The 12,759-nt window shown below is 40.4% G+C and overlaps 1 protein-coding gene across 5 annotated transcripts in view; it reads right to left on the bottom strand.

The window, feature by feature from the left end:
* CARMIL1 (capping protein regulator and myosin 1 linker 1) overlaps positions 1-12,759 on the bottom strand; it is a 307,760-nt gene that overhangs the window by 115,001 nt on the left and 180,000 nt on the right. For all 5 annotated transcript variants that reach the window (XM_018038752.1, XM_018038753.1, XM_018038755.1 and 2 more), the window contains exon 12: positions 4,358-4,444. In XM_018038752.1, coding sequence (XP_017894241.1) covers positions 4,358-4,444 — 87 coding nt within the window. The remainder of the gene's footprint in view (positions 1-4,357; positions 4,445-12,759) is intronic.

Raw genomic sequence — 12,759 nt, 5'->3', positions numbered from 1 at the left:
GGTTGTGTGAGAAGGACTTCAAAGAGAAAAGGAGATAGAAGCTGAATCTTCCAGGAAGAGCACTAATTCACCAGATTTGTGGGTGGGGAGACCGAGGTTGTCCTGGGCAAAATAGGAACGTATAAAAATACATGATGGAAAAACAGTATATGATGGAAGGGAGGAAGGAAAGAGAAGGGAGGCAAGGAGGAAGATGACGGTGGCAGGGACAACACGACACTCTGTGCCAAACACGACACTATGCACATTAGCCCATTTAATCCCACCACCTCTGACGAAGCAGAGACTCAAATTTCCATAGTATAAATGAGGTTGCTAAGGAACCAAGGGACTGAGATGTATTAATGTATTTGTAGTTAAGTAAAGATGTTAGGACTCAAGCCTAGACAATCTGCTGGAGAACTGGCAATCACTACACATATTGTCCTCAAAAGACAGTCACATGTTAAGGAGTGGCAAATTACTCAAGGAACTTTCATTTAACACCCACACTGGGTTGGTAGCTCCACTATGTCAGGTGTTGGAGAGATGGAGACAAGAAACACACACGTGTGGCAAAGAGAGCCCCCTTCTCATAGGGGAAACACGAAATTCATACAATGATGTTAGATATGATCTGGAAGTGAAAAGGAAAGAGTAAGTGATTCTGTTGAAGCCTCAGGAATAGGGAAGACGTGTCAGAAGAGATGATCACAGATGAGGGCTTTATAAAATATACTGAAGCTCTCTAAAAATATTTGGAGATGTGTGACATAAGAAAAAATTGGTCTGTGCCCCCCTTGCCGGTTCCTGGCACAAAGCTCCTCAAATCCTTGTAATTTCCTGGGTGATAAGAACACTAGAAACATCCCTTGTTCTGATATTTGTCTTTGACCCTGACTCAGGGTTCCCAAAACTCCTATAAATTCTTAAGTGATAAGAGCAGTAGGAGCACCTTTTGTTCTAATGCAGCAACTCTGCGTGGGCTCCTGGATGGGGACTGGTCATCAGAAAGACCAAGCTACAATGGGAAGCTTGGAATTCCATCCCCATTCCCACCCACCAACACTTCTGCACAAAAGGGAGAGAGTCTGGAAATGCAGTTAATAACTGAATATGCCTATATGATAAGGCCTCCATAAACATACCATGGGGTCTAGAGAGCTTCCAGGTTGATGAACACATCCACACACGGAGGGTGACATGCCCCAAATCCACAGGAACAGAAGCTCCTGCGCTTGGCACCCTCCCAGTCCTCACCCTGTGGATGTCTTCTTCTGGCTGTTCATCTTCTGGATCCTTTACCCTTGATAAACTAGTAAGTGTAATAAGCATTTCCCTGAGGTCTGTGAACCACTCTAGCAAATGAATCAAATTCAAGGAGAGAGACTTCAGAACCTCTGATAACCTGGGCTTGTCACTAGGCATGTAAAGGGCATGGCGTGAGAGGAGGGTGTTGGGAGCATAACAGTCTCGTGGGACTGTTATCTCCACATAGATAATGAGCTGAATTATAGGATATCCGGCTGGTGTTGCAGAGAACTGCCTGGTGTGGGGGGGAAACGTCCGCATAGCTGGTGACCAGAAATATCAGAAGTGACATGTTTTGCGTGAGTAGTAAAGGAGACATGCAGAGAAACACAGAAGGAAGAATGGAGATTTTCCCTATACAAGATTAAAGAAAAACTTTTCAAGCATGTACAAAGGTGTGATGTAAGCAGGAAGATTTCAATTATTATTAGTAGTGTTATAAAGGTGATGACGTAGCAAAATAAGAACAGAACAGAGAAAAATGGGAGGATGGTGAGTGGAGTCAGGAAAGAACCTGGGGAAAGAAAGGCAACTTCCAAGACAGGAAATAGATCAGGTACAGCAAGAGTGATGACTGTAACTGCAGTTAGGCCCAACCATTTTCTGTACAACAGATAGTCCATCTGACAGGTTTATGTGTACGTGGGGGCGGGGGGAGTGTGATAGCAAGGAAGTCTTTCCAAGGATGAACCAAGAAAAACACAACCAGTAGTAATCATTTGGTAAGATACAGAATCAATGCAAAGAAATAGAGGAAAAGAATAGAAGGGGAAAGACTAGCGATCTCTTCAAGAAAATAAAAGATACCAAGGGAACATTTCATGCAAAGATGGGCACAATAAAGGACAGAAACAGTATGGACCTAAAAGAAGCAGAGGATGTTAAGAAGAGGTGACAAGAATACACAGAAGAACTATACAAAAAAGATTTTCATGACCCAGATAATAATGATGGTATGACCACTCACCCAGAGCCAGACATCCTGGAAAGCGAAGTCAAGTGGGCCTTAGGAAGCATCACTATGAACAAAGCTTGTGGAGGTGATGGAATTCCAGTTGAGCTATTTCAAATCCTAAAAGATGATGCTATGAAAGTGCTGCACTCAGTATGCCAGCAAATTTGGAGAACTCAGCAGTGGCCACAGGACTGGAAAAGGTCAATTTTCATTTCAATTCCAAAGAAAGGCAATGCCAAAGAATGCTCAAACTACTGCACAATTGCACTCATCTCGCACACTAGTAAAGTAATGCTCAAAATTCTCCAAGCCAGGCTTCAACAGAACATGAACCATTTGCTTCCAGATGTTCAAGCTGGATTTAGCAAAGGCAGAGGAACCAGAGATCAAACTGCCAACATCCGCTGGATCATAGAAAAAGCAAGAGAATTCCAGAAAAAAATTCTGCTTTATTGATTATGCCAAAGCCTTTGTGTAGATCACAACAAACTGTGGAAAATTCTTCAAGAGATGGGAACACCAGACCACCTTACCTGCCTCGTGAGAAATCTGTATGCAAGTCAAGAAGCAACAGTTAGAACCAGATATGGAACAACAGACTGGTTCCAAATCAAGAAAGGAGTATATCAAGCCTGTATATTGTCACCCTGCTTATTTAACTTATATGCAAAGTACATCATGCAAAAGGCCAGGCTGGATGAAGCACAAGCTGGAATCAAGATTGCTGGGAAAAATATCAATAACCTCAGATATGCAGATGACACCACCCTTACGGCAGATATTTCTGCATATATTCTGAAAGTGAAGAGGAACTAAAAAGCCTCTTGATGAAAGTGAAAGAGGAGACTGAAACAGCTGGCTTAAAACTCAACATTCAAAAAACAATTATCATGGCATCCGGTCCCGTCACTTCAGGGGAAATAGATGGGGAAACAACGGAAACAGTGACAGACCTTTTTTTCTTGGGCTCCTAAATCACTGCAGATGGTGACTGCAGCCACTGAAATTAAAAGACACTTGCTCCTTGGAAGAAAAGCTATGACCAATGTAGACAGCATATTAAAAAGCAGAGACATTACTTTGCCAACAAAGGTCCACCTAGTCAAAGCTATGGTTTTTCCAGTAGTCATTAGCACCGAAGAATTGATGCTTTTGAACGGTGGTGTTGGAGAAGAGTCTTGAGAGTCCCTTGGACTGCAAGGAGATCCAACCAGTCCATCCTAAAGGAAATCAGTCGTGAATATTCACTCATTGGAAGGACTGATGCTGAAGCTCCAATACTTTGGCCACCTGATGCAAAGAACTGACTCATTGGAAAAGACGCTGATGCTGGGAAAGATTGAAGGAGGGAGGAGAAGGGGACGACAGAGGATGAGATAGTTGGAGGGTATCACCGACTTGATGGACATGAATTTGAGCAAGCTCTGGGAGTTGGTGATGGACAGGGAAGCCTGGTGTGCTGCAGTCCATGGGATTGCAAAAAGTCAGACACAACTGAGCAACTGAACTGAACAGAATATACAGAAATATCAAACCACTATCTTATGCTCTTGGAACTAACAGAGTGTTGTAAGTCAACTATACTTTGTTTAAAAAAAAAATTGCTAAATCAAAAACAAAACAACACAACACAACCAGCTGCCTTTAGGAGCAGGAGGCAGGACGGTGATTCAAAGTTTAAAAAGTTGAAGACTGCATGTGGCCATTCAAATTATCCTCCACTATGAAAGCATTTCACTTTAGAACACCAGAATTTCAATCAGATAATTTCTTTACTTTAAAACTGCCAGAGTATTACAATACACATACAGCTGACCCTTGAACAACACGAGGATTGAACTGCGCATAACTAACTGCCAGCTCTCTGTATCCACAGTTCCTCCACTTCTACAGATTGAACTAACTGTGCACCATGCAGTACTGCAGCGTTTACTATTGAAAAATAACCACATGTAAGTGGATCCGGCAGTTCAAACCACATTGTTCAAGGATCAACTACATTATTAAAGTCCGATACATAACTGAGTAATAATTCTAACCATGTATAAGGAAGCATAGGGCAGTAGTAAATACATTATTGATACAAAGTTAAGTAAGTAAGATATACTGTACCTTTAGGTGACAATGAGGTTTTAGACAAATTTAAATGCTTTAATCCCTTTGGGAGTTTGGCAAATTGAATGCTTAAAGAGGACACACCTGAGAAAGAAAGGAAAGAAAGGGATCGTTAGAATTTTTAAGTTGTCAGGATTGCATTTGTTTTACAATGCCTGAAAATTAAGTTTGATTCCAATTTAAGTGCCTGTTTTTCCTACTCTAGTTGTTTTCTAGTCATCTACTATCACGGCTCCTTTACTTTCTCTCCTAGCTAGGGTAAGAGAAAGGCATAATAATTATCAAAACTTTACCATTAGAGATGCTTTTCTTTGGACAAAGTGTTATCCTCTCTTCAGAGTGCTATTTCAAATGCAAATAGTCTTGGAAAGAGTGATGTAATTTTCCCTCCTTGTCTTTTTAACCTCTGTCTTAATGAGTTGATCACTTTTCTGGGTGAGCGGATGCATACTATTTAATTATTGTCAAGAAAGGCAATGTGGCATTATTCAGATAACAGCTTTACTTTAAGCAGATGAATTTCAGTATTGAATTGGCTTACAGCTAACAACCTTAGACAAAGCATCAGAGCATGTTTTAACCTACCTTCTTGAAGGTAGGTTTGGAAACATAAAATAACTCTCAAGGAATTTACAGTATTAAAAATCAAGTGGTCTCTAAATTTAATGATCAGAGTGTGAGATTGTGAAAACTCCCTCACTCACCTAAGGATTACAATGAGTGTAGACTCTTTTCTGGGAGGAAGTAAGTAACAGATAAACAATCAATGTATGTCCCACAGGGCCTTCAACCAACCCTCTGCTTCACCTGAGTTATGACCTCCCCAGGGGCATGTTTTGAGAAACATCCTAAAACTGTATTAACTGTAAGGTCCCATAGACTGGTTCTCAGACCCCAGTTCTCTCCTTACCCACGGTAAGGAACTACTGTGCTAGCTGCTGCCTATCACAAAACCCCAAATTAAATATAAATTTTATCAAGTCATAAGTACTACTCTAGAAATAAGCTAAACGTCATTCAGCTTGATTAAGCCTCTAGATGGGTGTTTGCCTAAGGATGGTAGGTACTGGGAGACCCTGCCTGTCTCCCATAGCATTTCCCAAACAAGTCTGACAATCACTGGATGAAGTACTGTTAAAAAGGCTTTTTAATTAAAAGTATGTCTAGAGATTTGAATATGCTAAACCATAGTGTTAACTGCAAAGAGGGGAGAGGTCTGATATTTCGTCAATACATTCTTGTAAAATGAATTGATTTAAATATTTTAAATGAAGACATCAAAATTCAGGTATACAATTCAAGCCATGCTTAGAGTGAGGTCTATAGTCCTAAATATACAAGTGAATAAAGAAGAGCTGATAATTTAAGTATCCATCTCACAATGTCTAAAAAGCAACAATAAATTAATCCCCATTTCATCCCCATAAACAGAAGCAAAGAAATAACAAAGGGAAGACCTCAATTAAATAGAAAGCAGTCATAAAATAAATTTAACAAAATATGTTCTTAAAAAGTAAAATTAATAAATCCCAGCAAGACTTAGCAGCAGCAGCAAGACTTTAAGAGGAAGAGAAGGATCAAAGTATTAAAATCAGAAATGAAAACAGAACACCAGAAGAGATTCTACAGACACTAGAAATGGAACAGAAGGGTATAAGAAAAAAGTCTACAGATCAAAAAATGTATCACTGTAGAAGAAATCCTTCTGAAAAATACAATTTAGCAAAACTTACTTAAGAAATAACATCCCTTATCTAAGAAAATAATAAATCTATTATTAAAAACCTCTCCACAATGAAAAGCAAAAGAAGCCAAATATAAGAGTATGCATTGTATAATTCTATAGTGGTGAAGCTCCAGAATAAATAAAGCTAATCATACAGAAGGCAGAACACACAGACAAGTTCATGCATTTTCATAACGTCCTATTTCTTGACCTCCATAGTGGATGCGTGACAGCATTCCCTTTGGAAAAATTCACGAAGATCTAAACTTGGAATTTACAGACCTTTATGAATGTACATTATACTTCACTGAGTACAAGTTACTTCAGAAAGCTTAGGTACAGAAGATAACACAGGAGGAAATCGAGATGACTGGGTGGCAATGACTTGTTAGATACTACACTAAAGGAACAGTCCATGAAAGGCATCATCGATTAGTTGGACTTCATTAAAACTTAAAATGTCTGTACATTTAGCAAGGGGGAAGGGGAAGATAAATTGAGAGATTGGGATTGACGCATACACACTACCATATATTGGGTTGACCAAAAAGTCCCTTTGGGTTTTTCCATAACACCTTACAGAAAACCCTCAACAAACTTTTTGACCAACCCTGTATAGAACAGATAACTATAAGAGAAATAAAGAAAGGACACCATCATGTGTCAAATGGATAACTAGCAGGAAGCTGCTATTTAACTCAGGGAGCCCAGCGTGGCATTCTGTGACAATCTAGAGGGGTGGAGTGGCGCTGGAGGGAGATTTAAAAGGGAGGGGAGATGTATATAATTTTGACTGATTCACGCTGATACACGGCAGAGACAACCACAACACTGCAGAGCAATTATACTCCAATTTATAAAAATCACCCATGAAAAAAAATTAATACGAACCTACTTTATAGAACATGGAACTCTACTCAACACATAAAACTGCAAATGCCTACAACCAAACGCAAGAGCACCCACCATTCTATTCAATCCTTAATCAGAAACTTTCCTTTAAAAAGGAAGGGAGACAAAAAGGAATAAATAACACAATACTACTTTTCTCTAGAAATAAAACTATCACATCTCAAGTAATGAAAGCAATAAAAGGTGAAGCTAAGTCATGTTTGATCATTCATTTTAAATGAAAAAAGCAGGATTAAAGGTAAGAAAGGACTAAAGGCTCAAACACAAGACTGTCTGGTTAGAGTATTTTTTTCTCTAATTCTAGACTAAGTTTTACTAGCTTCTTTCTCAACAAAATGTTTTGTTTCAGCTTCCTAGGCATCCACAAATCATAAATACATTCTATTTCCTCTTTTAAGAAATACCCTTGCTAAGTGCTAATCGAATGAAAGGCATAAATGAGGTCAGTTACTGTTCAGTTTTTCGAAAACAAAAGAACCGAGTTCATTTTTGATAAAAAGTCCTCCACTTTGGCAGGCTTCAGAAATGGAGTCTTAGCAACAAGAATAAATTGAGAGTGGTCAGCAGCCAAAATCTCAGGAAAAACAAAAAAATTCACCTGCCTTGTATTTCCTGAAGTTAGTTACTAAACAGCGCCATGGAAGAAGCTGATCATCGAGAAAATATTTCCCCCACAAAGAAAGGACAGAAGAGACTTTTCAGCTTCTGGCAAAAACTATTCAATCCTGCCCCCCAAATAAAGCCACACAGCCTTCAGAGCTATGAATTAAAACAAAATTTATCACCAAAAGCTTTCATCTGGAGACTTTACTGGATGAATAACCCTTCCTGTAATTTATTTTTGTTTTAGTTTGTGTCAAATTTAGAAGGAAAAAAGATCTAATTTTTATTTCTCCTTTCAAAATGGAAACCATTATAGCTCCCTCTGCTTCAAAATATTTATGACTAATAAAAAGTAACTATAAAATGTTTAGAATTTTAATTTGGAATCATAAGTTATTAACTCACAAAGACAGGAAATTAAATTTGACATTGTTGTTTTACCTCATTAATCATGCATGTTCTTAAAACTCTACAACAATAACATGCATGCATGCATGCATACTGAGTCACTTCAGTCATGTCCGACTCTTTGCAACCCTGTAGACTGTAGCCCACCAGGCTCCTCTGTCCATGGGGATTCTCCAGGCAAGAATACTGGGATGGGTTGCCATGCCCTCCTCCAGGGGATCTATCGTCCTGACCTAGGGATCAAACCTGCATCTCTTAGGTCTCCTTCATTGGCAGGTGGGTTCTTTATCACTAGTGCCAACCAATTACATATAAAACTCTAAAGCCTTGATATCTTAGAATTTGCGTGATTCACGTGGTAAGGAATAAAATGGTTTAAGGTTGGTCCTTGTTGATTCAGTTCAATCGCTCAGTTGTGTCCAACTCTTTGCAACCTCATGGACTACAGCACACCAGGCCTCCCTGTCCATCACCAACTCCTGTAGTTTATTCAAACTCATGTCCATTGAGTCAGTGATGCCACCCAACCATCTCATCCTCTGTTGTTCCCTTCTCCTTATTGACTGAAAGCATAATATTGGTAATTTAACAAAATTCTGCCCCTGGAGTTCTAGCAACATGATCAGGGAATCAAATGACTCTTGGCTGTTAGAAAGCATATAGATTTGAACACTGTAGATGTCAGAAGACAGGTGAAAGTTAAAATCTTTAGATTTCTAATTTCAATGGCTTCCCTGGAGAGTTCAGAAACACTAAGAAAACTAACTAAATAAAATATAAGACACTTCCCTGGGGGTTCAGTGGTTAAGAATCCTCCTGCCAATATAGGGGGCACAAGTTCCATTCCTGGTCCAGGAAGATCCCAAATATCATGGAGGAACTAAACCCATGTGCCACAACTGAGCCCACACACCCAGAACCTGTGCTCCAGAGCAAGAGAAGCCACCACAGTCCAAAGCTTGCACACCGCAACAAAGGTAGCCCCTGCTTAACAACTAGAGAAAGCCTGCGTGCAGCAATGAAGACCTGGCACAGCCAAAAATAAACAAAATAAATAATAAAATATTTTTTAAGATAAATAAAACATGATGGAGTATTTCCATTTCAAAGATAAAGTCGAGAGGAAGAGATTTAAGAACTAGGAATATAGGGAAAAAACAGTCAATATACCTAACTTTTGAATGCCCTAAAATCTAAATCTATGAGGTTTCTAAAATATTGTTTTGCACTGTGTAAACATAAAGATATCAGTTCAATTCAGTTCAGTCGCTTAGTCATGTCCGACTCTTTGCGACCCCATGAATCGCAGCACGCCAGGCCTCCCTGTCCATCACCATCTCCCAGAGTTCACTCAGACTCATGTCCATCGAGTTGGTGATGCCATCCAGCCATCTCATCCTCTGTCGTCCCCTTCTCCTCCTGCCCCCTATCTCTCCCAGCATCAGAGTCTTTTCCAATAAATATGGCTAAATCATGACTCTAAAGAAAAGTATTTTCTGTTGTGTAGCTGTCACACAGAAACCTGGCATCTTTAAATATCAAAGTGCTTAAGAAAATGTATCGACGTGCTGTGGAATAAGCCAATGTTTTCCAAATCTCATGCACAAAGATTTCCTTCTACTTCCATAGGAAATTGAGATAGCCAAATCAGAAAATCCGAAAGACAGTATAAGAGACTGATTGATTGATCACTCAGGAAATTCTAGATAATAGTCTGAACAATCAGTACCAGGTATGACTCTGTAAGCTTTTCCAAGTTATGTAAACACAGCTTCCTGATCCATAAAAGGAGAGCAACATTTGCACTATTTAACTTCACAAGGCTACTCTGAGTCAAACGTGGGAGTAAAAGTTAACAGGTATTGAGTACACAGTACGTGACACAATGCATTGCTATTCCTATGGCTTTTACGTATATTCTCATTTAATCTTTAAAACATCCTTGTGTGGGAGGTGCTATTATTATTTTCGAGAAATCTGAGGTATAGAGAAGTTAGGTAATTTGTCCAAGGAAACTCAGATGAAAAGTGGAGAAGCTCAAATCTGAACCCACGTATTCTGACTCTAAAACCCACTGATATACAGCGATATGAAGGATCTACCCCGCCCTCAAATGTAAGCAGCATTTCTAGAATCCATTTGTCTTGTCTTATTCAGATCAAATCAGAGCCACCACCAGATGGTCAGCAAAAAAACAACTTGGGTGCATCAGGTCAACATTTCCAAAAGAAAAACATTTCAAGACAGGATTCTAAATCATCCTTAAACAAAATAATCCAATTTAGAATAAAATGAGGGGAGGAAATCAGGACAGACATTCCTGACGAGGCTAAGATCATAAAATCAAGGGTAACTGGGAACGGTAACCAGGGAGACTGGAACACAGAGCTTGTGACATTTAGGGAAGGAAAGTGTGTGAAACGAGTGGAGAGAGAAAAGCTCTGTTTCCCAAAACACTCCACTTTAATCCAAAAAGTCATCAGATCCAAAGCATTAGTCAGGAGGCGATGACCGGAACACCCTGGTTCAGACACTAGGTCAGTCCAGAGGACTCAACACAGAGCTAGTTAATAAAGTGCAGTAGGCATAGAGAGTTTCAAGCCTTTTCTACCATGACCCGCATACAGAAAGAGATTTGACATTGTGGTGCAGGAAGCTCATACCAAAATAAGCGCATAGACATATAAGCAAAAACTAAAACCCCAGTTTTCCTGAACAATACACTCTGATATTTTCTATTGTGTTCTATTTCTTCTTTTTATTAAAATGCTTACCAGGTCTTGACCTACAGTCTGAAAACACACAGGACTAGGAGGCCAAGAGCAAGCCGGGGAACTGGCTGGCCCTGCAACTGGGATAAGAAGAGCTCATGAATGCGTGTGGTCCATTCACTGCCTTGTGGGGCTCCTGCAGAGCACGAAGAGCAGGGCATCCAGCATTGGAAGCACGACCCCCCTCCTACTAAATCATACTTCATTCTCCTCCACCAGCAGCCCCTTAACAACAGAAGGCTGCTTGTCCTCTGAGCACGAGCCTGACGGGGAGGCTGAGCTGTAAATAGAGCTGTAAATATCAGGGCTTTGCTGCATCAACATTCATATCACAATGCAAGGAGCCAAGCTTCGGCTCTGAGAGTTTCCAAATAAGGCCCTGAGAGGATGGTTCAGGTGCAAAAATCAAATTCTACTTGGTGCTTAAATTCCTCAGCATTCTGGGCTGCCAAACTGCCTTGTGTTTCTTTGTGTTTCCTTCTTCCCGGGCTTGGCCTCTTTTACAGACTAAACAATTCAACTGCACACTCCTCCTCCCATGCTTTTTTTATTGTTTTTCAGTGAAAAGCTCAGAAACAAAAGTCATGACCATTTTCCCCTATTTTGAACTCTCTATAAATATTTTACGCTCAGTTGGATTTCTTGTGGACTTCCCATCCAGGAGCAGAAAAGCTACCAATCACCTTTAGGTATTTAGCCTGGATGGAAGAAAAGAAAAAAAGCCTGTAAAGAATTTGTGTTCAGGAGGCTCAGTCCAAAGAATGAAAAAAAGGTGGGGAATACAGGTGCTGGCAGTTGTCCAAGAGCTCTGGCCAAACATAGCAACGAAGGAATCTAGAAGGGGCAGAAACACAGAAAGCCTTAGTTTGAGAAAATATTTTCAGGAGTGTCAAGCCTTGAGTGTAAGTGAGCAGAAAACTCCCTGGAGAGTCGGCATCTACGCATGAAGCTCTGGAAAACATCCTTGGAATGATTCTTGATTCTCACACCTGGAAATGCAGGTAGGTGAAAGATGTACAAGGATCAGGTCACACAGGTAGGAAAGTGGAGGAAAAGGCAGGGACACTTCATCTCTCCACACCAGTTGACTCTGCACGAAAGAATCTTGATAAACTTCACCATGGTTTTCAATTCCAATTTAAAAGCGACAAAAAAAGGAATTCTATTATGAAATGAAATTCAATTTAAAGACAATATTTATTGATTGCATATAAGGTCTTGGGCTACGTGCCCTGTGTCTTAGGAGATTACAATGATTATCCAATGATGGATAAGGAGGAGGAATGAGAAGTAAGGCTGGTACAGAGACATCCATATCTAATTCCAGTGCAACAGAATGAAGAACTGCTATCTCAGAAGTTCAAACCCAAGGTGAGGAGTCAACAGATAAGGCTGTCCCAGAGGGCTGTGCCTCAGGGCATACGAGGCACACCACTGGAAAGATGAAGAGCCTCAGACTCATTCTTCCCCTAAAAGCATCTGCCTACAAAGCAGGAGACCCGGGTTCCATCCCCTGGGTCGGGAAGATCCCCTGGAGCAAGAAATGGCCCCCACTCCAGTACTCTTGCCTGGAAAATCCCATGGACGGAGAAACCTGGTAGGCTACAATCCATGGGGTTGCAAAGAGTCAGACACGACGGAGTGACTTCACTTTCAGCCTTCCAAGCCCCAATAATATGAAAGATCTTTGGGGTCTCACTTCTTTCCCTAAATATAGTTTTTGGGGTTCACCCACGTCCCAGCAGGACCATCACCACATTCTCTTGTGCTGTGGAACAGGGTTCCACGGTACAGATACACCACATCCTGTTTATCCCCCGACCAGGGATAAGCATTTGGGCTTCCACTTTGGGGCAACCACGAACTTCTATCAACACTCATTCCCTAGTGTTTGAGCAGACATTCATTTCATCTCTCTTGGGGACCACCTAAGAGTGAAATTTCTGGGTCATAGAGTAAATTTGTGTTCGACTTTTGAA

The sequence above is a fragment of the Capra hircus genome, chromosome 23, assembly GCF_001704415.2.
Source record: "Capra hircus breed San Clemente chromosome 23, ASM170441v1, whole genome shotgun sequence".
In the NCBI taxonomy this organism is placed as follows: Eukaryota; Metazoa; Chordata; class Mammalia; order Artiodactyla; family Bovidae; genus Capra; species Capra hircus.
The sequence above is the reverse complement of the archived record's forward strand: the minus strand, read 5'-3'. Positions and strand labels throughout refer to the sequence as shown.